Consider the following 27,239-nt stretch of genomic DNA (forward strand, 5'->3'; position numbering starts at 1 on the left):
ATCTAATCGAAGAGCTGATCATGTTCATTGAACCTCCAATTTTTTGATTTCCAGTCTGACTCTGTTTTAATTCACTAATCATCCCTTAATCTTAGATCTTTGTTTCAGTACTGTTTCAGTACTTTCTCTCTGTTTGTTCTGTCTGTACACAGGGGAAGCTGTGACAGAGGAAATAGACATCCAACTCCCTGAGAACATGATTGATGGATCTGCCCGTGCTTCACTATCAGTCCTGGGTAAGCTAATAAATTTATTTTAAAAAGAGTGTTGTTTTAACCAGACATATTCCGGCCTCCAGCCTCATAATGGAATCAATAATAAAAATAGACTTGTGACTGGTTTGTCCTTTTAAAGATGTATATAATATTTAAAAATAGATAAACTACTTTTCAATAGTAAGGTGGGTCTAGATCGCACCAGTGGCTCAGCCTGGAAGTTACCTTCTTTTAGGATGCAAACAGCCCAGGGTTCAAGTCCCCAGGTGGCCAATTCTTACTTGCCAACAATGGGGAAACTTGCCCATGTGGTATGTTTCCTTTCATTAGCTCTGTACCAGTACTCTGCATAATGACAATAAAGTTGAATCAAATCTAATGTTATGTGGTTTTCCCGTAAACAAAAGGGTTAAAATCTCACATGTAATTTAAAATAACATCTACCCAGAAGCGTAGAATTAGGTATGGCAGGTATGATAGGATGATGGTGAACTGTTTAATGATATGGAAACTCTACCTAAAGAATCACTTCAGTATTTTTAAACCCATTTTCAAATTTTTTGGGTGTTGAAATGACTAGCAGGTGCAAAAAGGTTTGGAATTTATGCAGTAGCCAGCAGCCGTGAACCAGCTGCAGTAACTGCAGCATATTCTTTCAGGGCAAATTTGCCCCTTCAAAAATATGTTCACAAAAAGATCTTCTTTTTGCTACAAGCTCAGACTGTTTTAGTGTACCGGAGAAAATTGTAATGTAAATTTGTACATTTTAATGAAAGATTATCAAAGCAGAATGAAAATAAATTCATTGAATTTAATAAAGTCAAAATACAAAACATGCTTTCGTAACAATTTACACATTAAATTGAATTCTGGCAGGACAACAAAATGTTTTTAGGTGGTGCAACAACTTTCAAGTCTGGTTAATGACATGATTAGTCTTAAAGACTGGTATTATGCTAATTTTCAGGTTCAAAATCTTAATTAGTGGTTGTACCAGAACAGGTTTACATGGTTTAATTTTCAAAAAACACCATATTTTTCTCATACTGTACATTGCTTTTTATTGTTTTTTTATTGTTACTAGCCCTATTGTTATTATTGTTATTATAATCATTAACATTACGACTGTTACCATTAACACTACTATAAATATCTGTACCATTTTTCATTTAGTCTATAGCAACATCACCTTTACTGTCTGTACCTCTGTGTGTATATTGTGTAGGCTGCCTCCCTCCCCTCTCTCTCCTTCCATCCCTCTCTTTTTCTCTCTGTTCCTCTGTTACCCTCTCTCTCTCTCTCTCTCTCTCTCTCTCACCCCAACCGGTCGAGGCATTTCTCTCTCTCTCTCTCTCTCTCTCTCTCTCTCTCTCTCTCTCTCACCCCAACCGGTCGAGGCAGATGTCCGCCCACCCTGAGCCATGGTTCTGCTCGCGGTTTCTGCCTCTTAAAAGGAAGCTTTTCCTTGCCTCTGTCGCCTAGTGCTTGCTCTTGGTGGGAACTGTTGGGCTTCTGTAAATAGCATTATAGAGTACGGTCTAGACCTGCTCTTTTATGAAAAGCGCTGTGAGATAACTGTTGTTGTGATTTGGCGCTATATAAATAAAATTGAATTGAATTGAATGCTACATTTTAGTATCCCTCAGCTCGCTTGGAACCTTGACGGAGGTGAGGTGATATGAAATAAAGTACCTGGAAGCAGGTACAGGTATAACATTTCTACAATGGAAAACCAAACAAAGGCGAGTCGAGCCAAAGGGCCTCCGCTCAGACTAGCTTGGTTTGAGGGCATGCCTGACCCCGCTAGCCACTTTACAGCTTTATGACGCGTTTTCATTGTGATGTCACAAGTAAAGTAAGTGAAGGGCTGGACTAAAAACGAGCTGTTTTCAAGCTGTTCAGAGCAGTGCTTTCTGTGGGGATTTTTCACTTTGCAAACCTGTTACATGCACAAAAAAGAGATATAACTCAATAAAGGAGAGGGGAAAAGCCAAAAAACATAACACCACCTCTTTAATGTTCTTGTGCAGGTGACATTCTGGGCCGAGCCCTGAGGAACCTGGATGGGCTGCTGAAGATGCCGTATGGATGTGGAGAGCAGAACATGGCGCTCCTGGCCCCCAACATTTACATCCTCCAGTACCTGGAAAACACACAGCAGCTGACCGCAGCCATCAAGGAGAAGGCTACCAACTTCCTGACCAGTGGTGAGTCACTGTTAACTTTATATTGCGGATAAAAAAAACTTTTAAGATATTTAAATAAGCCAAATATCCCACCTGTAACTGCCTGGTGCTGGTTGCACACAATCTAAGCAGGATCTGTCATGTGTCATCAGTTGACAGTGCTCATCATTCCAATCAGAGATCAGGGGCAGCTCAAAGTTCAGTTCACACAGATTCAAATGAACTAGTTCTTGCTCATAGTTCACAACTTTCAATTTGAAGTCCCACTAGTTCATGTTCATTTAAAAACTGTCTGGGCACCTTGGAGGCCATAGCGTCCCCTAGGGCTGCAGCTAACGATGATTTTAATATTCAAAGCTTCTATAGATTATTTCAAAGATTCATCGATGAGTTGTTTAAGAAGTATCTTTGTTTGGCGGCGGCAGCTGCCTTGTAGCCGTTGTGTCGTTCACATTACGTGACTGATCGGTGACAGGGGGGTCACACACTACACGAGCTAACAGCGGCTGTGTCACCCGCAGCTGGTCTCCAAACCACGTTTTGGCAAGAAAACACACGTGAAATGTGAAATGTGAAATGAGCAATCCTGCACACATAACAGCTGTTTGTTATTGTAAAGATAGCAATTATAAAGACAAAGAGTCTGGGTGAAAGGATGGATTAGCACACGCAGGTAGCAGGGTTTGCTACAGAGAGAGCTGGAGGTGAGTTAAAAGGTGCAGCCCCCCAACACCCAGTTAACTCCTGACTCTGAGGTTACAACTCACGGCCCAAAAAGGAGAACAACAAACGCACGCGTGTAGATTTTCAGCTGAAGACTGCGGATTACTTTGGCTAGCCTTCAACGCAACAATCAATCATGATTTCAGTTAAATGCTAAAGTTGCTGTTACTGTTACCTTGTCTGTTGTCCGCTGGCAGAACACCGGCTGCTTTCTGATCAGGCGCCGGCGTGCTGTTGCCAACGCAACATAAGTTTTGTTTTACAGTGGACAGATGGTAACATTACAGAGTCGATGATTTCTTTAGCTTGAAATAATCCCATACTTTGGACACTTTCTTCTTTGTCCCTCGTTATATTTTCTCTTTTGCTTTTCACTTTGCAAACAGCTCCATTATAATCACGTCATGTTCAAAAGTCAAAAAAATCTTGTTTCCTAACCACCTTTCCTTGACCTCGACGGAAAATGTCATGAGGTCAAGGAAAGATGTGAAGGAGAATCCATTAGTACTAAGGAAAAGAGGACAGCGGGTCTAAAAGAATCCAACTGCTCTTTTCTAGGTGATGTAATTATGCTACGGCGGATGTTACTGACGTGGCTTGCTGTGATAAAACTACAATGTTCTGAAGATGGACTACATAAACCGCATCTTTGACACTGCGCCCCATGTTGTTGTAATGCAGGCCATCTAAAGGTGGACAACACGGTGGAAAATATTACTTCATAACCAAGATAGCAAAAAGGCAGATAGGGTACCAATCTCTAATGGACAGGTTGTCACATTGAGAATGCTCACACTCACCCTCCTGCCCACCCATAGGCCTATTTATCAACACTGTATTTACATACAATTGGGATCAATTGTATGGAAATACAGTGTTTCCCACAGAATGACAGCGTAACTGTGCCGAGAGAGAGAGAGAGAGGGAGCGACAGGGCGAGAGGAGATGCTGAGAGAATATATGCGCTGTGCAGCGCTCTGTCATCAAATACCATTTTAAATAGTAACAAAATCAATGGAAAATGAGCGATGATAATGTGGCAGGACGCCACAAATAAATCAGTGTGTGGGAAACGCCTACTTTAGAGGTTATCCAGCTTGAGCTTTGCCTTTATTAAGGCGAGGGTGTCAGCATCTGTGACTGAAGTAAAATGAATTAATGATATTGCTGAAGGCTGGCAATAGGCCTACATAATGTGAGGTTACACACTGCAGCATTATCCTCAGTTTGATCACGTTACAAGACAGCTCGCATGGGTCTCAGTTAAGCCTATTGTTGACAGTTTAAGATATATGCATATTAGCAAGTTAGGGCATAAGAGAGAAAAGGCTTAATAGCCAATGGTAACTTAACATGGTGATCGACATCCTTTATCATGGTGGGTGATTTCTTTTTTTTATTGTAGAAAACACTTATTTCAACAACCCGAAACATAAAAAGGTGTTGATACAATATTAGATTACAAAAAAGCCAAAAGAAAACAAACCAAAAGAAAGAAGGTAATTGTGGGTCTTATCAGGTGGCAGACCTGGCTATTCCTGGTTGAGGTCGGGTGTAGGGGTTTCCTGGCGCAGTCTGTGTGGAAGAAACTCACGGCTCTGGGTTTAGCAGGAAGGGAGAGGAAGGCAGCTGTCCGTAGGTTGGGTGAGGCAGCAGAAAGAACGTCTTGCTGGCACTGGAGTAGGAGGGAGGAGTTGAGCTGGGGGCCAGGAGGAGATGGGCAGTGGCTGGCCGCCACTGCCGACCCGCCAACTGGAGGGTGTTGTGGTTCAGGATCGAAACACCCCGTGAAATTTGGACGCCACCTGATGACATCTTCTCCTGGCTGAAAGCTACAGTCATGCACTATAGTCAGTGACTGATTTAGATAGCATCAGTAAAGATGTATCCAATAGTCATAATGCGCGTCTGTTTTGCAAGGATCTTGCTAAATGTGGATTTTATCGTTTGAGATTGTGAACATGCGTTGCTTTAAATGATGCCATCGCAAGGAATTGTGGGACGGCATTCTCTCCTTTCCTTTCACAAAGGATGGTCCTGTGTACCCTATGCTAAAGGAGATATGAAAGGAAGCATTGAGGCTCCTTTCCTTAGCTTTTAGAGAATTTGAACAGCTCTTATCATGGCTGCTACTGAAATACTTCCGGTTCATTTCACTCAGTTAGGAACCTTCCTAAGCAAAAAAGACTTTTCGAACGCAGCTACAGCGTAAGTGCGATGTGCGACGGTAATAAATGTCCGTGCAAAACAGTGTGCTAAATAGTTATATGGATTAAACAAAGCATCGATGCAAAGAATTTGTGTCGATGCATTTTATTAATCGATTTAATCGATGAATCGTTTCAGCCCTAGCGTCCCCGCCATAACCCCTAGCTGAGCTTCGTAGCATGTTATTTCCCCTTTCTTTCACCTCATTACCTGTCATCTCTCTACTGTCAGCTGTCCAATAAGGGCATACAATTCCCAAAAAGGTTGGGGGTTTTTGTCTGTTCTTTCAAACTTACATAGACATCATAAACAAATTTTATCTAATAATAAATGTATGTATGTATGTATGTGATGTATTTAACCTAGATTATCTGAGTGTAGTTTTAATGCCCTAACAAGTCTGTTTCTCTTGTTTTACAGGCTACCAGAGACAGCTAAACTACAAACATGGCGACGGTGCTTACAGCACATTTGGATCAGGTACAGGGAACACTTGGTGAGAATATGTCTGATCGATCATCCACAAATAATAACTATATATGCGTTGTGTGCAACCTTTACTGTTGAGGTCAAGAAAAAACTAGACCTGCTAACAGTTTAAGACACAAGCCACGCCCAGCGACCCACAGAGGTGTTGCAAATGGTGCCTGCAGTCCTACAGCCCCGACGCAAATTCCAGGTGGAGAACATTTTATTCAAAAAGAGTAGTGTGATAAAATATGATAACATTTCGTGATTTTGCACCAAAAGCGACACCTAGCGGCCAATTGGTTCCAGATTTTGCACACATCCTTAGTGGGGCATGTGAATGTACTGACCCAAATGAACCTTTGCTAAGCCCCGCCCCCCTTAGTTACGTCCGACAAACTGTCGGCACTGCCGCTGTCTATTACTGTACTCCCCGGAGTAATATTGTCACATTTGTTGGAAAAAGCGATCTCAGAAAGAAGCAGTCAGTTTTGCAGTTGCATTATACATTTGAAGGTTGTATTCAGGCTGTCAAACTGACTCAAACGGACGGGGGAAAGATAGAAGCCAAAGCCTTCAAATCACACAATACAAGTGAACCACGATTGAGAAAAGACAACGATGTTAAGAATCAACAGTGTTCCTGTACAGCTGGGTAGGCCTTTATTAGTAGGGCTTTATAGCGTTACATACAGTAGGAAGTTAGCTAGCGTTAGCCAGCTAACATTACATTAGGGACAATCCACAGCCTACATTTTCTTGATTTATTTTAGGTTTTGGAAAGAGAATAAATTGCACTTCTCCTTTCAATCTCTCTGGGTAGCTGCTGTAACTATTACAAGATGCCTCTGGAGCAGGTTTTGACCATATCTTAGAAAAATACAGCTAAAAAACTACACTTTTTGCATTAGAGTCAGTGTAAATGCTCCGTACTTGTATAGCGCCTTTCTAGTCTTTTCGACCACTCAAAGCGCTTTTACACTACATCTGCATTCACCATTCACTGAGCCTAATTTGGGGTTCAGTATCTTGCCCAAGGATACTTCGACATGCAGCCTGGAGGAGCCGGGGATTGAACCACAGACCTTCCAATTAAAGGGTAACCCACTCTAACTCCCGAGCCACAGCCATGAAAGTGTCGGTCCTGCGTACTGCGCTGTGATTGGCCAGCTGTGTATTCGGAGTGTGGCTTACTGCGCTGTGATTGACAAGCTGTGTATTCGGGGCGTGGCTTAGCGAAGGGTGTGTGGAGGTATTTGAATGTGCGACATACTAAATGACCATCACTGGCCAAAATATGTGGCTGCACATTGTATCCATGCTAATACAAAAAGTACCAAACAAATACACAACATATTTCTAATACATCATATTTAGAAACAAATACAGCATGTCGTACAAGTACAAAAAATATCTCCAAAAGAAAATGCTATAGTTTGGTGTTTTGTATTTGCAATTCAAAGTGTGTTTGTTAGTGAATCATGGGCATTTGTAAAACATGTTTCAAGTTTTTGCAGGAAATTAACTATATAGAAAGCACTGCAAATATTAGCATGTTATTTTATTTTGTTGGGTCTCTGTTAATAATATTATAGTACAGGCCTGCTCTATATAAAAAGTGCATTGATGTAACGTTGTTGTGAATAGGCGCTATATAAATAAAATTTAATTGAATGTTATGTAAAATATGACTTCTTCAGAGAAGTAGGGCTGTAACTAACCATTATTTTCATAGTCAACTAATTTCTCAATTATTTTTTCAATTAGTCAACATTTTTGTCAATTATTTTTGTCACCCGCTTACCCTAACCCTAATTAAAACCATTTAACTAATTAAAATTCTTTCAAGTGAATTATTGATATACCCAAACATATACAAAGTAGCTACCAAGTTGACAAAGTTTACTATTCAGAATGAACACTAGTATCAACACCAGGGGAAAAATAGGGAAGAAGACAAGACAAGACCTCCTTCTCTCTCTGTCCCTCCGCCCGCTAACACACACCTCCTCCTCTTCCTGGCAGCATGGCACAGTGGTACTACCATTGTGCTAAGTAAATTACATGTACATTTAAAAAAAACAAACTCTACACTTCTTATGAATGCATGCTTAAGCAATAAGTGTTATGTTTAGTATATTGTTGTGACTATTGTAAGACATTACACAGATCAAGTGCTTCCTCTTCAATTTATTTAGTTATTGTTTGACCTTCTCCTCAGGCTGACTGCTTTTGTACTGAGATCTTTTGCCAAAGCACAGTCTTTCATCTACATTGACCCAGTAAAGCTTGCTGAGTCTAAGTCTTGGCTGGATGGCAAACAACGAGAAAACGGCTGTTTCCAGCAGCTGGGAAAACTCTTCAACAACAGAATGAAGGTCAGTCTCTGTTGAGTTTGTATGAAAATGGCTGATGATAACTTTAAGTGAAGAATGTTAGATATGTTGATTTTCACTGCACCATCCAGCACACCTTTAATTATCACTCAGTCATTACTGATGCCCGCCTGGGTCCCGTTTCATGGAAATGCAGTATGCAAGTGGCAATTTGCAACACTTCCTTCTCATGTTCATTTTAAAGCGGTCATATTATGCTTTTTGGCTTTTTTCCCTTTCCTTTATTGAGTTATATATCTTTTTGTGCATATAATAGGTTTGCAAAGTGAAAAAGCCCAAAGTCCAGCCCAAAAGGAGTTCCCATCTCCCACAGAAAACTCTGCTCTGAACTGCCTGAAAACAGCTCGTTTGTAGTCCAGCCTTTACTTCACTCTCTTCACAAGAAAACATGCATCATAACTCTCACCTAGCAGCTCGTCCGACACACCCTCAAAACCACTGAGCTGCAGCACACACCTTTCCTCTCCCTTCCAAACACGAGCTACCCTCCAGGCAGTCAGTGGACATAAAGTTGTTACTGTGATGTAGAGACAGAGCTCAGTTAAAACTTTATGGATGAAAGATACTTTTGTTACAGATTAATAACTCACCACTCTGAAACTCTTGCTCCAGTCCATATTGCTAAGGTGGTAAGGGGAACATATACAGCTGAACTGAAGCTGTCTTTACAGGCTTCTCACTGACCCGCCCTTCTCTGCTTCTGATTGGCTAGTAGTCCTTAACTAGTGTAGTGTACAAACAGTGTGGATTTGTGCATTTTATATCACAAAATGGGAGAAAGAAAAGGAGGGGGTTTTGAGATATCAACCCTCAACAGACGCCTGAAGCAAACCAAAGGCAGGGGTTGAAAGGTTGCTTTCCCTAAGTGCTATTTCTGGGCAGTTGATCGTAAAACTTGCCACCTCAGATGTAAATTTGTGAGGAACTCCAGGACACCAGAAGACTGCCCTGAACTCTTTGTGTAAACAAAAGAGTACTCTCCTCAAAACTCAAAGCATTACCTTGTTTAATTAGATAATCTTTAAGTTACTTAATTAGGTCTCTCCACTCCATTTGAGTAGTTATGTTACCATGTTGGTGGTAATCTTGCAGTGTTTAATTTTCAGCAAGGATCCCTGACCTTTATTCCTTTTTTGTTGTTGTTGTAATCAATGATTTGTTCACAACACTTTCCGACACTTCCTTTAGAAATGATGATAAAGGAATGTCATCCTATACTCGATAAATTTTCCAGCTTGAATTTAAGGTTAAATAGCTAAATTTCCCAGCTCTTGAGCAAGAAGATTGTTTTAGGATAAATCAAAGCTTTCGTCATGTAACCAGAGCTCCCCCAAGTGGACAAAATAAGTATTACATGCCATCGTTTGAAATGCCATTTAATGTATAAATGTCACTCTGTATTTACCTGTTCATAATCTAATGCCATTTGTGTATCTTGCTTATATTCTCTAAGAACGTGTAACAGCCAATATATCCAGAAAGCTAGTTAAGTTCCTCTCATCTGATGTGATTCCTATGAAATGCTAACCTTTTAAGGTCTAACTACTGACAATTGTTTTCCTTTTTATCAAGTGCTTAAAACTTAGAACGGTACAACCATTTGACAATTAAGGTTTGATTGTGGGAAGATATTTGATTACAGTACGCCCAAATAGATCTTTGATTAACTTTTAATATGTCTAAAGAAAGACGGTCTCTCAGGAAACCGGGAAACAAGCCCTCCCTCAGGGGAACAAAGGACTGCCCTCTGGGAACCACGCCCCAACAGACAAAAGCAGCGACCCACTCTGTCTTGCTCTCTCTTGTCTCTCTATTGTTTCCTGTTCTCTCCAACTGCGCTTCGGCATGCACCCAGTGTGCTCCCTCTCCCGGCAACGCCCTAAGAAATTCAACCCGGAGCAGCGGAGGCTTTGTTCGTTTCAAGCCACACACGCAAAGTGCCGCGACCTCAGCTTTCCCTCGTTTCTAGCAACTTTACTTGCGTTTTATTTTCTTTGGTTTTGTTAAAAGTTATCAGTCCGTTAAGTTATACTAGTTTAATTGAAGAACGACCAAGTTCTTTTTTTAAGCTTTATTCATCGAGCTAATCCCACCGACGGCAGACCCAGCCATGTGGCCTGCCACCAGTCACAAAGGACCACCAAACCTCTGACCCGAGCCAAGATTTGAAAGGCCCCGACTGCGAGTTTCTTCAATAAGCCAACAAAAGACGGACCTCTGGAGCAATTCCCTGGCAGAGAAAGTGACTGCTTTAAGCTGTCTTAACTGAGAACGCACGGAACTCCGCCAGTGTGAGGCCGTTTAGCAGCAACCCGGCTGGGAGAAACAACATTCACTAAGACCAAAACCCTGCATTCTGTGATCAGTGATGTCCAATAGTCTGCTAATCCATTATTTTTAGTCCTTAAACTCCTAGACAAATTTAATTGAGTTAGTATTGAGTCAAATCCTCCCCACAATAGAACCCACATTCTCATTGTTTAGCCATTGTTATTTCTTTGATGTATATGTAACCGCATTTATATTCAGCTTAGTTAGCTTATAAATCTCACCGTAATCAAAGGAATTGTGTGTATTGCCTATCTCCAAGTCCCTGCCACGAGAATTTATCCCTTCGATATGAGACTGATTTAAGATAATTGAGCGATTGTTAACTAACTGATCACTAGTGAATAATTGTCTAATTATTAGCCATACTCAGGGAATCCCGAGACCCTGGGCAAACGGAATCTTGGGAGGTGCCCCGCGAAACAAGAAGCTTTGTGAATTAATATTAATTAATATTAAAATTCATAATTTGGTATTAATTCTCATAAATTTATTAGATCAAATGTAGTCATGCTACACTAGGTAATGCAATTCCAAACAAACCTCTTGTAGAGGTGAGATGTATCACTCCATAGCTAAAACAAAGCGAACGCACAGGGTGAAAAGAGCTGCAGCAATGTGCAGTATGACAAAAGATATGGTGTTTTTTGAAAATGAAATCATGTAAACCTGTAACCTGTGGTACTACCCCTAAATAAGATTTTGAACCTGAAAATGAGTATAATATGACCACTTTAACAGGTTTCACTTGGTATAATTGCGACTCATGCATGAGCTTACGAGAGCTCTGTAAGACAAATCTTTTGTGAAACAGGACACTGTCACCATTTGCAGTCTGTCTGTAAGCAGTACTCAAAATCACTTGAATCTGGCACCTGTGTGTTGGAGCTACAGTGATGGTAACGTCTGCATGATGCTTCCTCTCTACAGGGTGGTGTGTCTGATGAAGTGACTCTCAGTGCTTACATCACTGCTGCCTACTTGGAGATGAATGCATCCGCAAATGTGAGTTGACTCCTTGCAGTACAAAAATCTCAGTTTTAACTGTAAACCTGAAAGAATTTTCTTTATAAGACACAAACCAACAACTTTTACACAGACAATAAGGATGAAAGTTTTATATACTATTTTTATGCATTTATAATACTAATATTAATGGATTACATTTATATAGCCCTTTATCATAGAAACTTAAAGTACCTCAGAGTGTGTGTGGGGGGGGGGGGGGCAATGTGTGGCACCCACCTGGCCGTTTTGTATCAGAATGCTCCCCACACATTAGCTTGAGGCGGAGAGGGAGGGAAACATTGAGCCAATTACTGTGGGGGACGATTAGACGGCCAGATGGAGAATGCCAGGTTAGGAATTTTGCCATGACACCAGGGAACCCCTACTCTTTGCGACACATGCCAAGGGATTTGATCTTAGCTCACAGTAAGCTCATGCAGGTAGAATGTGTCCGACTTGACTGCGCCGTATTTATTCCCATCCCTTGCAGTCGCCTGCAGCTCACACTAGACCATCAAGTCGGCAAGAGGCACCTGCAGTTATCTCAAACGTACCAATTGTTAGTACCACAGGGAAGACTGCCCCCTATTGACCCACCAAGACCTTTTCCATCAGCAACTTAATTTTTGCTGGAGGTCTGTCATCCAGGTACTAGCCAAGCCCAAACCGGCTTAGCTTCAGTAAATCAGCAGTAGCAGGCTACACATTGGTATGGTTGGTGTGGCTTAAATAAATCTAGATGCACATTACTTTCCAGCATTTTTATTGCGTCTTCCCAGTCTACAAGTTCTTAAATCTTAGTTGTTGTTTGTGTTTTTTTTAAGTGTTTCACATACTATTTTGTAAATCCTTGGCTGGATGATGGAAATTCATTCTTTTATATTTAGATACTGTATCTATAGCATAGTGTGATAGAATTAGTTTAGGGTATAATCATAAAATAGAATAAACTTGCTTGTTAAGCTCAATAAAATCACTTGAGTCCTGAGATCATTTATTATAATGTATTTTTTGAATCTGTTATAGGATCCTGTGGTGAACAAGAGCCTGTCTTGTCTCAGGGAGTCCATCAGTGACCTCAGCAACACCTACACTACAGCTCTGCTGGCGTACGTCTTCACCCTGGCAGGAGAAACGGAGACCCGTGCTCACCTTCTGAAGCACCTGGACACTGTTGCATCAAACCAAGGTGAGTCCTCCTCCTAAAGGAAATCCTTCTGGCTTCATTCCTGTGAATGTAGCTCACCCTACCATACTATTTCTGTTGTCTCCGGTGCACGCAAGAGGTATCATGCCATTAGGCACAGAAATATGGCACTCCTCAAGCCTTTAAAACAGAGACTACCCACATCTGTTTACTTCTCTGTAGAGTCATGGAGCTGCCAGTCTTTATCACTGCTTATGCTAATACATTATCTCTTGGGCTACTGGCACTCACTGAGACCTGGATCAAACCAGAAAACCCTGCTACCCCCGCTGCGCTGTCCACCAATTACTCTTTCACCCACCGACCGTCTGGGAGGCGGGGTGAGACTGGGCTCTTAATTTCTAACAAATGGTAAAGGTCTCTGTGATTGTCATAAACCGTCCACCAGGACAAATGGGTAACTTCGTGGACGAGTTAGACACACTGCTATCTTTAATACCAGAGTAGGACTGTCCGTTACTTGTCCTCGGTGACATTCACATTCACTTAGACAAATCAGACTCAGCAGACTTCCTGTCTCTGATTCAGTCCTTTGATCTAACACGGGTTCTCAGCCCCTGACCCACAAAGCTGGCAAAGTACTTGACCTTGTTCTTGTCCGTAACTGTGCCACCGAATACCTTACACTCACACCTGTACACATATCTGACCACTATTTCATCCAGTTAACAGTATGCCTACATTAACTGCCCATTGTTCCAGCACCTTATGTCTCTCACCACAACCTCCGCAACCTGTCTCCCACTCACTTTGCCTCAGTGGAAGCCTTCGCTCTACCTCACCTCAACACATTTTCCTCACTCGAGGTCATTGATGCCGCACAATCTCTGTGCTCTAAACTGAGCTCGTGCCTGGATAGCACACACACACACGTTTACGGTTTTATCTATTTACTTTAATTTAATAATAATTTTTATTTAATTTTTAATATATATATATAATTTTTTCTTTTTTAAACACACACGCGCGCTTCATCCTTTATTTATTTACTTTATTTTTAATATTTATTCTACAGAATTTTATATTTTATGTATTTTTTATTATTACTATTATTTTATTTTTTATTAACAAACACAACTTTTACTGTTTTATTTACTTATTTAATGAAATGTATGAAATTCATTGTTCTTATGTAATTTATATGTAGCTTTGGCAATATTGTTGTTATACATTCATGCCAATAAAGCTAATTTGAATTTGATAGCCTGTGTCCTCTATCCACCAAACCTCCTCGCCAGACCCAGTCCCACCCGTGGCTAACTGATACCATCCGCGGGCTCCATACTGATCTCAGAGCCGCTGAAAGAAAACAGCCAAAAATCTAAGACCCTGTAGACCTTAAGGACTACCAAATGCTCCTGTCCTCCTCCTCAACAAGCATTAGTGCTGCCAAAACTGCATTCTATAATGACAGAATTAGCAGTGCCACTGACACTTTTAAATCGCTACTAAATCCTCCTCCACCACCCACAAACTTGTCTGCTGATACCTTTGCTGCCTTCTTCACAGGCAATGTGGCGGTTACAACTCGCCAATTCTCTAAATCACTCAAAATCAACCGGATGTCTCCCTCCATCTCCCTCGGGAAATGGCACAGAAGGCTCAACACCTAGGCTAACATGTAGCAGTCCTACTACATCTGTTCCTCTGTCCTCCCAGGTCAATGGCACTTCACTCTCCACATTACTCCTCTCACAGAGATCAAAGTATTAGAACTCCTGACCCGTAGCCGTCCCACTACATGTCTCCTACCTTGGCAATCACTCGTGATAAATACTTCTCTGGGTTCAGGAACCTTCCCGACCACTTTCAAAAGGTCTCAGGTTAAACCCTGGCTCAAAAAGCCGTCCTTCGACCCAACTCAAGTTGAGAATTATCAGCCAGCTTCACTTCTATCATTTTCATCCATAGCTATCGAACCGTCAGCCTTCAAATAGGTCTCAGAATTCCTCTCACAGAGTGACCTCCTAGATCCATATCAGTCTGGTTTTAAGAGTGGCCACTCTACTGAAACAGCTCTTCTGTCTGTAACAGAAGCCCTAAGGTCAGCTAAAGCTGCAGCCCAATCCTCGGTTCTTATCCTGCTTGGCCTATCAGCTGCCTTTGACACAGTCAATCACAGGATGCTGCTATCTGCACTCTCACCAATGGGCATCTCGGGCAAAGAACTCCTGTGGTTCGGTTCCTACCTTTCAGGGCATTCCTACAAGGTTTTGTGGCAAGGACAATTATCTTCCTCCCACTACCTCAACCATCACTCCAACCAGGGTGGTGAGAAACATGGGTGGCATGACTGATGACTGACCAGCTGTCCCCTTCAGGCCATGTTGCTGCTGTCTCTGTTGTGCCGCTTTGCTCTATACAACATAAGAAAAATCAGGCTCTACCTCACTCACCCAGCTTCTGTTACAGGCCACGGTTACCTCTCGCCTCAACTATTGCAATGCCCTCCTAGCGGGTCTTCCAGCTTGTGTGATGAAACCCCTACAAATGGTTCAGAACGCAGCAGCGTGTCTGGTTTTTGATCAGCCCAAAAGGACACATGTCACTCCATTGCTGTGTGACCTCCACTGGCTCCCCGTGGCCTCAAATTCAAGTCACTACTGGGTCTGCACCCATATAGCTAAACTCCATAATACAAGTTTACGTTCCTTCTCGGCCACTAGACAAACAAATGCCTAACCTCTTAACATGCAATTCCTGTGCTCTTCTTCTTCTATCCCCCTTACAATTATCCTGTATTGATAGTACTTTTTGTTAACTCTTATTTCTTTCCGTAGGTATTTACCCCATTGATGCGATATGTGCTCTCAACTCTTACTTGTATTTATTAGTGCTCTATCTAGTATGTATTGTCAGTTCTAGTTCTCGTGCTGTATTTGATGCTTTCTTGATGGTTGTATGTTGTTCCTCAAATGTAAGTCGCTTTGGATAAAAGTGTCTGCCAAATGAGCTAATGTAAATGTTTATCTGTTTTGTGGATGGCTGTTTTCAGGAGGTTTCCTCTACTGGTCTCAGACAGCAACAGAAACGTCAGCCTCTCTGTCTGTGGAGATCAGCTCCTATGTGCTGCTGGCCAAACTCAGCGTCTCTCCCACTGCTGAAGACCTGGGCGAAGCCGCCCGCATCGTCAGATGGCTGACGGGCCAGCAGAACTATTATGGAGGCTTCTCCTCTACACAGGTACAGCCCAGACAGCTGGACTTCACAATAAATGTACAGTATTCTCTTCTGGCCTGTTCATCTGAATATGATGAAAGAAAAAAGTAGGAGCAGTTAATTGAAATGTCTGTGATTTAGCTGTGACCTAATACTGAACTTTTGTGAAAACCATGTACACTATATTACCAAAAGTTTGGGGTCACCTGCCTTTACATGCACATGAAGGTTAATGACATCCAATTCTTAATACGTAGGGTTTAATATGGAGCACATTTGTGAGGACAGGCACAGATGTTGGACGATAAGGCCTTGCTCGCAGTCTCTGCTCTAATTTATCCCAAAGGTGTTCTGTCGGGTTGAGGTCAAGACTCCGCCAGTCAAGTTTTCCACACCAACTCACAAACACAAACTCGCTCATCCATGTCTTTATGTTCCTTGCTTTGTGCACTGGTGCGCAGTCATGTTGGAACAGGAAGGGGCCATCCCCAAACTGTTTCCACAAAGTTGGGAGCAAGTGAATTACTACAAATAAAACTGCTTTATGTGTAAACCAGTCACAGTTTCAATTTGGATCCAAGCCCATAAAGTAATTGTTGTGTTGTGTGTTGTAGGACACGGTGGTGGCTCTCCAGGCTCTGGCTCTCTACGCCACTGCAGTGTTCAGTCCAGAGGGTTCCAGCACAGTGACAGTCCAGTCTCCCAGTGGCCAGCTGACATTTGATGTGAATCAGAACAACAAACTGCTCTACCAGGAGAAGCTGCTGCAGGAAGTGACAGGAAAGTACAACCTGGAGGTGAAGGGCTCTGCATGTGCTTCAGTGCAGGTCAGTGATCACTGTCACTGCAGCACTTCCTGTTTCTCTTTGACATATACACCACCACAAATACAACACTGCAAAAATAACCATGTCCTCATGTTAGCATCCCAGGAGCAATACAAAAGCTTTAGAAGCACCATACCTCCAGTTTAAAGGGTAGCATGGTTTGTTTATTCCAAGGTGAAAATGATGAAATCTAACTATTTAAACTATTATAAAAGGATTTTGTTAAAATGTAAGGAAGACACTGAAGTGCGACGGGGGGACAGGGGCTAGCATAAGATTAAGTACTATTACTTAAATCCCCCTTGTTCACTTCTTATGATTATTAAACCTTCCCTGTATCCCTGTTTCCCAGATCTCTCTTCACTATAACATCCCAACTCCTGCTGCTGTCACCACTCTCAGTGTGGAGGTCAAACCAGAGGCCGACTGCACATCTCTCAGACCCAAACTCACTCTGAAGCTAAAGTCCCTGTAAGTAATCAACAACACTAGATCCATGTTACAGCAATGATTGAAGAATGCTGTAATTTATGACAAACAATCCTCTGAATCTACCAGCTACTGACTGTTGGTGGATGGACATGTGAGAAATGATTACAAACGGTTTGTTAATACTCAGCTTAAAAATATTATAACTGTAAATGAAGTCTTTCCAAAGCCTCAGATTTAAAAACTGTCTCTGCATTCAACTACTAGAACTATGAAGAACAGGATGAAGTCTGAGTAACGTCACATTTTTCTGGTTGCATTGCAGATATAGTGGAACAGCAAGCACTACAAACATGGTGATCCTGGACATCAAAATGCTCTCTGGCTTTGTCCCAGACCCAGAGTCTTTGAGGAGGGTGAGTTATTACAGTGACTTTAACCTGAGTAGGAAATGAATAGTGTTCAATAAACGACCCAGCTGAATGTGGTCTCCTCACAGCTCAAAGGTGCCCTGCTGGTGGATCGTGTTGAAGAAAAGGAAGATCACGTTCTGGTGTACATAACGGAGGTGAGAGGGATTCACAGTGAGGAACAATAGATGCTGCTCTCCAGATTTGTGACTGACGTGTCGTCTGTTTTTATTCCAACAGTTAATGAAGGACATACCTATCAACCACAGCTTAGACCTCCTACAGGAGGTCACAGTGCAGAACCTGAAGCCAGCCGTGGTCAAGATCTATGACTACTACCAGCCAAGTAAGTCAGATACTCAGTCCTCTCTAATGCTCATTTACAGAGACCACACTGACAAACTCTGAACAATTATCAGAATAGTCATTTTGAGTACTACATGTTTTTAATGTGTTAGACTGTTGAACATTTGAAAAAGGTTTTACTCTTTTCACTTGTTATAAATCTTCTGCTTATTCTTTTCCCTCTCAGGTGACCAGGCTGAGACAGAATACATCTACCCTTGTGCTGCAGGTAACAGTTTGTAATAACATACGCAAGCACTGCAACATTACAAAAGTCATTGAATGGCCGAAAATCCTAAAACATTTTACCCCGACTTTACCCCGACCACAAAAAGGTATAATGTCGTCACATGTGAACTGGTGTGACGCAGGGCATAGCTTAAATAAGCCTGCGTCGTTTTGAAAAATGTCCCTGCAAAATCTTCTCGCTAAAACGAGTGACAGAGAACTCTAACTAAAGATCATGCAGAATTCATAGAACCATAGTTACATGCATAACTCTTGTTCTATTCATTCTTCCTGATTGCCAGAGGCAGTGCTTAACACTCGATGACTACTACTGACATTGTCACGAATGGCCTAAGGGTTCATGAAAGACAGCTACCACTACTGCATGGGAAGCAGCAACATTGACCCAATAGAAATGGGCAAATGGTGTGGCCCAGGTGGCCACAGCGCAAATCTCACTCAGAGGCACCCGCCATACTGCTGCCTAGGAAGTGGAGACACTCCTGCTGGAGTGGCCCCAGATGTTATGGGGCAAAGGGCGTCCTTTTGACATGTGTTTCCTCAATTACCTCAACAACCCACCTGGAAAGCCTGCCTGTGGTTGCTTTGCTGCACTCTGTGGAACGTAACCGTTATCAGTGAAAATGGTGAAAGGCATAGAGAAGGTGATCTGGCCGCGGCTGTGCCAGCGCATACTGTCCCATCGGTGAAAACCAAAGGTACCAGTGGGCTGTGGATTCTGAATCAAACAGGCCCACCTCTGCTGTGCCATATGCCGTATCTCCTCTATCACTTCAGGGTGGAGTCTCCTCTCTCCTGGGGGAGGTGTCTGGCAGTAGAGGTAGTCTTGTACCATGTTCTGTGGTTGCAGCAAGTGCATGGTCCTGAGGCTGGCCAAGTGAGGGAAAGCCAATACCAGGATTTGCTGTGCCGCCCGCAGTGACAATGTTGACCTGGTGCCCCCTTGTGCATTTACAGCGTAGACCGCAGACTTGTTGTCACAAGAACATGACTGCCTCTTATAAATGACGGGAACTCGTATTTTGAGCTAATTTATGTGCTCCATCCTTTCGTAGCTCATTTAATGCCCCCTCATTGCCTTGTGCTACCACACTGCCCCCCACCCAAAGCGTCGGACACCACTACCTCCTGACATGAGGGGATAGAAACGAGTGAGATACCCCTGGCCAGATATGCCTCATCTGTCCATGACTGTAACACAAGCAGGAATTGGCTGGACACCCTGACTCTCTTCCGTGCAACCTTAGATCTAAATGGTCTGCCCACGGGTCTTCATGGGCAGCACTGGCCCCAATGCAGGGATATTTGGATGACTGTCTGATATGCACTCCGACCCAGGAGCAGGTTGAGCAGGACACTGCTGTCCTTCTATGTCATGTAACAAGGTTGGGCCTTATCATTGTCACTTAGGCCAAAAGTATACCCAGCCATGGTGTTCATTGCATTAACCCTGGACTCCTGCCAAATGCTGGCTTTCCCAACTCCATGGCGAGTAGAGGTCATTGCAGAGACCTCTAAGAGGCAGAGCTAATAGGTGGAAATGAGAGTTTCCACTACGGCCCATGCATGCAGTCATATCATAGCCTCTCACTAGGAAGTCATCTGTAATGCGACTCTGTGGCCTGGGACAGCAAGCATCAGGTCTCACCACCTCAGTGGGTGACACAGTGAGGGACGCGATAACTGGCTCCACAGCTGGCATTCTGCATGGAAGCCAAGGTTCTACCATCAGTTGTTTGGTGAGAAAAAGCTTTGGGATCTGGCATTTGTGGAGCTCCTCTATATATGGCTGGAAGGGCAGCACAGAAAAAACAGCCTCAGGAGGGAGATGCCTAAAAAATGAAATGGCACAAAGAGTACAGTCAAAACCTGCTCTACAGTATGCTATGAGATAACTGTTGTTGTGAATTGGCGCTATATAAATTACATTGAATTTATGTGAACTAGCTAGAGCATTTGCTGTTAGTGCTTCATCCAAGCCCAAGTGTGCCAGTGCCATACAGACCACTGGCTTAATTGAGGCATGGGCAGCGTCCGAGCCTGCTCTGGACTTGCTTCCTGTCTGCTTGGAACAGGTGTTGGAAGCACAGGTTAAAGCCTGTACTTCTCCCTGTCCAGGTCTGTCCTTGCAGAACTGGTTATGGGAAGGCCCTCGTAGACACGGCATTGTCATCCCATCCTTGTGGGGTGGACCCCTGGCTGGTCTGTCTAACCAGGTTGCAGCTCCCCTGCCTGCCTGAAGGTTAAGGAGCAAACCCTTAATCTCAGTAAATTCTGAGGCTAGTGTGTCTACTTTAGCTGCCAAACCACTATCTTGGCTTTTTCCTAGGCGGGGCACCTGTAGGTGGCGGGCTACTATGCTTACTCCACACATTTGAAGCCACACCAGATGAAGGCAACTGGCCTTCAAGCAGCAGCCTTTCCACCTTTAGCAAGCCGGGCTAGCTTCAGTTCAGTTCAGCTTCAGACATAAAACTGCAATTCACACACTGACTGTAGAATAGCCCCCCTCTCATATGCGTAACACTGAGGCATTTGGGGCATTCATCATGGCCATTGGCAGCCAGCAGCAGAGCCATGCAAGAGTGTTAAGCATACAGTGTTAAGCACTGCCTCTGGCGGTCAGGAAGAATGAAATAGAACTAAATTTAGCAAAAAATGAATTGCTGCTGAGACTAAGGGCCCGTGTCAACCAGAGCGCTTTTTGCCAGCTGGAAACGCCCATGATACAATGATATGATACAAAAAATCCGTGGTTGCAAGTACATCTACCTAACTTTACTGGTTGTAAAAATGTCAACACATAGTAGAGTACTTGCTATGGCCCTTACTCTGTATGAAGAAAATTCTGAAGCAGTTAGAGAGAGAGGACATACGGACGGTATGTGGGTTCATGAGATTTTGTGGGAGAGGAAACATCTCCACAAGTAGCCTAACACCATTTGGTCCAAGAGGTGAGGTTGGACGAAGCCCAGTTCCAGGATAGTAACCGTTGCTATGGTGTGGTACTTTTCCCGCCCCTCCTCTACTGTGATTGGACAGCTGGGCCCAGCATGGAAAAAAACGCTCAGCACCTCGTCACGCTGCTGCCGTTTTTACCTGGTTGTAAACGCTGTGCTCCCATTGGAATGAATTGAAAAAATTATGCTGACATCAGACAAAAAAAAACGCTTTGGTGGACACGGGCCCTAAGTCTTCACAGTACATAATAATTTTGTATTCTTTCTTTCTTATTGCAGCTTGAAGAGCGAACTGTGGTCAGTCCTCAGGTCTTCACTCATTTCAGTATAATTTAAGCAGACCTCAATTTTATTACCTAAGATAGATTTTATGTGCCATGTCAGTTTGTGTAAACATACACAAACATTTACCAATTTATTACCTTTTAGTATTTGGCAACTTTACCGTACAACTTTGTAACTACTCTGTGTCAAAGTTAAATGTATTCATAATGGACAATAAAATATTCTGAATGTTCAACTTAAAATTTGTCTTCTGCTTAACTCTGTCTTTCAGCAGTTTATTTATCTGATGTATTTCATTCACAGACAGTGCAGGTCAGATGCAGATCAGGTCAGTGCAGAAAGTGGAAATACTGTACATCCGCAATGGCATCAAGTGTTCTTATGGCTTTCTTAGCAGTCATTCATTTAAGTAAAATTAAGATAACATAATTAAGATTTTACTGATTTAAAGGTTCAGTGTGTAATATTTCTTAGGATCTATTGACAGAAATGCAATATAAGATCCATAGCTATGTTTTCAGTGGTGTGTAAAGACCTTACATAATGAACCATTATGTTTTTATTACCTTAGAATGATCCATTTGTATCGCGGGCACCCCCTCGCTGTTATTTGTTGTCATGTTTCTACCGTAGCAGACGAACAAACAACGCTACAGAGCGTGTTTCGTCATCACGGCGTTCTTCTTGTTCTTGCATAATTCCAGCAGTGTAGACACGCATCAGTACATTGAATACATACACAGAAGAGGACATAATAATAATAAACAGTCTCTGAGTAGTCTTCTGGTTTATTAGAAGTAAGAAGAGAAGTGACATTTGGACAAATGAAGAGCCGACACGAGAGCTGACAGGCTGTGGATCTTTATACCATGAAGGTGATGATGAGGAGTCAGGACAGGTACAAACAGCTGACGGCAAAATCACGGATGTTGTGGATTTTCCCAGATAATAATAATAATAATTCTTATTTGTAGAGCACTTTTCAAAAACAAGTTACAAAGTGCTTTAACAAGTGTAAAGACAATAATACCCAAGAGACAATAATACAAAAAACAATACAAGATAAAAGCATGAAAAAGACTAAAATACAGATAAATGTAAAATTAGTAAAATAGAATAAAATAAAAGGGATAAAATAAAGTCAAATAAGATCGGGAAAGGCTCTCCTATAAAAGTATGTTTTAAGAAGGGACTTAAAAGAGTTCACTGACTCAGCCGACCTGATTTCCTCGGGCAGGCTGTTCCAGAGCCTCGGGGGCCCTGACAGCAAACGCTCTGTCCCCTTTAGTTTTCAGTCGAGACTCTGGAACAGACAACAGACCTCTGCCCGAGGATCTCAAGGTACGTGCTGGTGTGTATGGGACTAAAAGGTCAGAAATATAACAAGGCGAGAGGCCATGAAGAGCTTTAAAAGTGATCAATAGAATTTTAAAGTCAATTCTAAAACATACTGGGAGCCAGTGTAATGAAGCTAAAATAGGAGTAATGTGGTCATATTTCTTTGTTCTGGTTAAAAGCCTGGCAGCTGAGTTCTGGACAGTCTGGAGTCGATCAATAGATTTTTGGGTTAAACAGGTGAAAAGGCTGTTGCAATAATCCAGGCGTGATGAGATGAAGGCGTGTAAAATGGTCTCGGTGTCCTTAAAAGTTAACATAGATCGAATTTTAGCTATATATATATATATATATATATAGTTGATAAAAACATGATTGAACAAGCTTTGTGGTGTGCTGCTCGAAATTTTAATTACTATCAAACCAAACACCAAGGTTCTTTGCCACAGGCTTAATGTGATTTACTAGCGAACCAGCAGATGCCATCTGCTGGGACCCGATGACCAGGATGTCTATTTTGTCTGAGTTCAGCTGGAGGAAATTATTTGACATCCATTTTTTAACTTCACAAAGGCAGTTGTTAAGTGAACTCAGCATTCCAGGGTCTGTGGATCTGACGGGCAAGTATATTTGTGTGTCATCAGCATAAATATGAAAAGAAATGCCATGTTTATGGATAATATGTCCAAGGGGAAGCAGATACAAGGAAAACAAAATGGGTCCTAAGACCGACTCCTGATGCACACCATATTTAAATGGATAGAACGAAGAGACATAGTTGTTTACAGAAACGCAAAACTTCCTATTTGACAGGTAGGATGAAAACCATTCTAGGGCAGTACCAGAGATCCCCACCCAATGCCTCAGTCTGTCTAACATGATGTTGTGATCAATGGTGTCAAAAGCAGCACTAAGGTCCAGGAGTACAAGGACTGAGCACATGCCTTCATCAGCAGACATTAAAAGGTCATTGGTGACTTTAAGCAGGGCAGTCTCAGTGCTGTGGTACTTCCTAAAACCAGACTGAAACTTTTCAAATATTTTGTTATTTTCCAGTACAGTGAGCAGCTGTTTGGACACAATTCTTTCTAGAATCTTATCTGCAATAAAAGGCAGTTTTGAAATTGGTCTAAAATTTTGTGGGAGGGAGGGATCTAAACCAGGTTTCTTTAAAAGTGAGTTCACGCAAGTCGTTTTAAAATAATCAGGGACACAACCAGTAGATAGGGAGCTGTTGAAAACAGAGATCAAATGGGGCCCAACAGAATCCATTACTGATGGAAGGCTATAATGTGGGACAGATGTTTTCAAAGCAGTGGTGAAGTTGTCTGTTTTCTGCTGGACAGGTAATTAAATTAAGTTTGTCAGACTTTAGCGATGCAAATGAACGCTGTTGTTTGATAGCTTTAGCTTGAAGCTGGCCATAATCACAGAGAGAGGGGAGGTGTTTCCCCTGTCAGTGGTGTGAAATATGTAGTAACATTAATTTCATGGCGCCTACTTATTCTCCAGCCTATGGCTTTCCCCTTTACGTACCCCCAAACCCCTCCCCCCCTTTATATCAGCATTGAATAAATCATCAAAATAGTGTTTAAATATCTTCTTGTCTTGTTCTCGTGAACCCAATATTGTGCATCATTCATGTGAGCAAAGTGTACGGTCGCACCCTTAATCTGAACCCCTGTGTTCCCACCTCTTTTCAACACAAAGTGACATCCTTTCTTCATTTTATGATCAGAGTACAAACACACCCCAAAAAGCTATAGTGTATGAAATATGAATGTGAGTATTATAATAAAATGTTTTATTAAATTCAGGTAACTTCGTAAATAATAATTTTCTCAGGTTTATAATTCTTACAGATTTTCCATAATACAGCAGTGAAGTTGCCATTACATTTCATCCTGAGTAGTATTAAAAAGGTCTTAAAAAGTCTTAAATTTTACTTGGAGAATCCCGGGGGTAACCTGAAAAGGAAAACAAGGCAATTCTTGTTAGATTTTTGTGTCTTGGGTAGATAATTGTGTGTAGTGTTTTGGGAAAAAGTGTTTTATGCAATTGAAAACTGAGTGAAAGGCTGTGAAATAGCTAATGGTTTTGGAGATCTGAGGGGAGGTTTTGATCTTTGAGTGTGAGGCTTCATGTGACATGTAAAGATTTTGTGTGTAAGCACAAAAACTGTGTAAAATAAAAAAATATAAAACTCTCTTGTTAAAGTATAATCTGGCTGGCAAACATGGTACTCTATGCCAGGCTGCTGAGCATGCCAGGTATAAAAATTAAAACAAAGAGTGAGATTTAATTTCCATTGCAATGTACGTACGTTTTGTCAGTCATTTTTTCTATAGGTGTAATGTTATTACAATTGTTCTGGGACTGGGAATCTATTATTGGTTAGGTAGAAAGAATGTAATTCCTGTGTTTGATTACCACAATGTTAAGTATGGTTGGTTTATGGAAAACAAAGACATTGAGTTCTTGTGTAATAATATTTTCATTATAGTGAGAGATTATGATAGTATGATTTTTGTATTACTCAGGGTAACCAAAATTATTGTGTTTTTCTTATATTGATCTCTGATGTATTTTATAGGTAGAAGTTTAAAGGTTGGTTTATCATTTATTAAACTAGACCTGATGTTTGTGTTTTTTGGAGCGGTGCAGAAAGAGGGGGTCTCTGAATGATCAGTTAAGGACACTTGAACAATGGGTGAGGGGTGGTTTGGAATGTAGTAACAAAACATCTCTTCTCCAAGATATCTCATTTCAGGAACTACACTCGTAATCTGCCTAGCAACAGCATGGCGATTCGTGGAGTCAGAGGACAAACATTGGGGTCAGAGGACTTGGGCCAATCATGGACTGACCTACACTTTTGTTTTATTGTTTTATGTCATGACGATGTATACTAAAACACTGGGTCAGGGAGAGATAGCCAGTCAAACTTCATGAACTGATACAGCTTGTTGTTTGTCAGAGAAAGGAAGATCGACCCGGAGTTCTGTAAGCTTTATTTTTACTTGTAATAAAACTGATTAACTTGGATCAAAAACATCTTCTCCTATTGCTTCATGAAAGAACACGCAGGACCAAGGACTACACATAATTTAAAAAGTCACGGTCCAACAATAGCAACAATTTATATTCACAAGTGTAGATTTTTTAAAGCTGCCCCAAGTTTTAACACATTTATTAATGATAATAATGATAATGATAATAATAATGATTCAAAGTTTTTTTTTTCAGTCATTGAAAAAGCTGGAAAACAATAGTGCCTTAAAATTCTTAAGTTACTTTCATTGTATTTTTTCATTAAATCCACTTCATTTATTTTATTTTAGGTTTATGTAACATTACAAAGGTGCCTGTTTGTTTATAAAGTGGGAAAACAACAAAAAAAACTATTTGATCCACAATAGTTTTAGAGTTCGGTGAACTCAACTTTAGTCCAGGTTTAGGTTTGGCTGTTGCCTTCCCACTATTTGTATTGCACCACCTGCTCTGTTGGAATGCACATACAGATACCCAGTTTAATAGCTCTTTGCTAATAAGTCTGTCTGCTGTTTGAAGTGCTGCATAAACATCAATCCCACGACTTTTCCCTAACAACGCTAGACTGATCTCAATCAGTTTTGAATGTGAAAGACCCATAATATTCACATCTTGTCACCAAACCATGGTATGAATTAAATGGAATTGTAGATAATTATCACGGTTCTGGTGTGGGGGGTGTGTGTGTTTGTTTTGACTGTTTCCTGTTTTAGTTTGTAGACGCCTGCCTCCAGTATCGTTGTCCGGTTTTACTTCCTGTGTTTGTGGTCTCACTGATTGTCTAATGTTTTCACCTGTGTGTGTGTGTGTGTGTGTGTGTGTGATTAGATTCTCCCTCACCTGTATTTAATTGGTTTGCTTCCTTCACTCAGTGCTTGCTCATTGTTTGTCACTTCCATGTGTCTCATATGTTTCTACATTTTGTTTTCATGTTTTGCTACTTAGCTTCCACAGATTCCTCTCATTTTCAGTTGCTGCTCGCTGTGTGTGTATTTGGACTGCCACAATCACAACACTTGTAAGTTTTGATCTGTTTGTCCCAATAAAACTCACCAACTGCGTCTGCTCCGTTCTCCGTGTCTGTGCTTGGGCCCTTAATCCTGACATTTTGGGTAGCTCTCCGGCTACGTGTCACAAATAATACTATAAATAAACGGCCAAATTCACATTACATTTATGTAATCCATCTGCACATCAAGATTTTGGCTTTGTCTATACTGTAAATGATTGACTTAAAGGATACCCAGAAATGATTTGTGTTTGTGTGCTATGGGTCAAAGGAGGATAGATTTGTGTTTATTTAACAGATGCTGACTCAGAGGCTCATCTCAGTCAGTCATGGGTTATCCTGGGATTCGCATGTGGACATGGACACTGTTTATCTGGCTGAATTGGATGTGTGTGGGTCAAGCGTTAGCAAAAACGTAAGTTTACCTGTACTATGTAAAAA

The 27,239-nt window shown here is 41.7% G+C and overlaps 2 protein-coding genes across 9 annotated transcripts in view; both read left to right on the top strand.

Annotated features, from left to right (window-relative positions):
• LOC119882658 (alpha-2-macroglobulin-like) overlaps positions 1-21,638 on the top strand; it is a 55,595-nt gene extending 33,957 nt beyond the window's left edge. The window contains exons 23-36 of the mRNA XM_038692813.1: positions 153-236; positions 2,246-2,422; positions 5,753-5,828; positions 8,022-8,178; positions 11,455-11,529; positions 12,559-12,721; positions 15,735-15,922; positions 16,513-16,725; positions 17,078-17,196; positions 17,480-17,570; positions 17,654-17,722; positions 17,805-17,910; positions 18,097-18,138; positions 21,398-21,638. Coding sequence (XP_038548741.1) covers positions 153-236; positions 2,246-2,422; positions 5,753-5,828; positions 8,022-8,178; positions 11,455-11,529; positions 12,559-12,721; positions 15,735-15,922; positions 16,513-16,725; positions 17,078-17,196; positions 17,480-17,570; positions 17,654-17,722; positions 17,805-17,910; positions 18,097-18,138; positions 21,398-21,402 — 1,565 coding nt within the window. The 3' untranslated portion in view covers positions 21,403-21,638. The remainder of the gene's footprint in view (positions 1-152; positions 237-2,245; positions 2,423-5,752; positions 5,829-8,021; positions 8,179-11,454; positions 11,530-12,558; positions 12,722-15,734; positions 15,923-16,512; positions 16,726-17,077; positions 17,197-17,479; positions 17,571-17,653; positions 17,723-17,804; positions 17,911-18,096; positions 18,139-21,397) is intronic.
• Positions 1-27,239, top strand: part of LOC119882654 (alpha-2-macroglobulin-like) — a 237,305-nt gene that overhangs the window by 94,692 nt on the left and 115,374 nt on the right. For 6 of the 8 annotated variants that reach the window (XM_038692802.1, XM_038692800.1, XM_038692808.1 and 3 more), the window contains exon 1: positions 27,097-27,213. The exons of the other annotated variants lie outside the window; for them this stretch is intronic. In XM_038692802.1, the coding sequence (XP_038548730.1) occupies positions 27,128-27,213 (86 nt within the window). In that variant the 5' untranslated portion in view covers positions 27,097-27,127. Of the gene's footprint in view, positions 1-27,096; positions 27,214-27,239 lie in introns of those variants that run through there. 8 annotated transcript variants of the gene reach the window in all.

Source organism: Micropterus salmoides, unplaced genomic scaffold (assembly GCF_014851395.1).
Source record: "Micropterus salmoides isolate LMB-PRFRI ecotype aquatic unplaced genomic scaffold, ASM1485139v1 Ms_hic_scaffold_3, whole genome shotgun sequence".
Taxonomy (NCBI): Eukaryota; Metazoa; Chordata; class Actinopteri; order Centrarchiformes; family Centrarchidae; genus Micropterus; species Micropterus salmoides.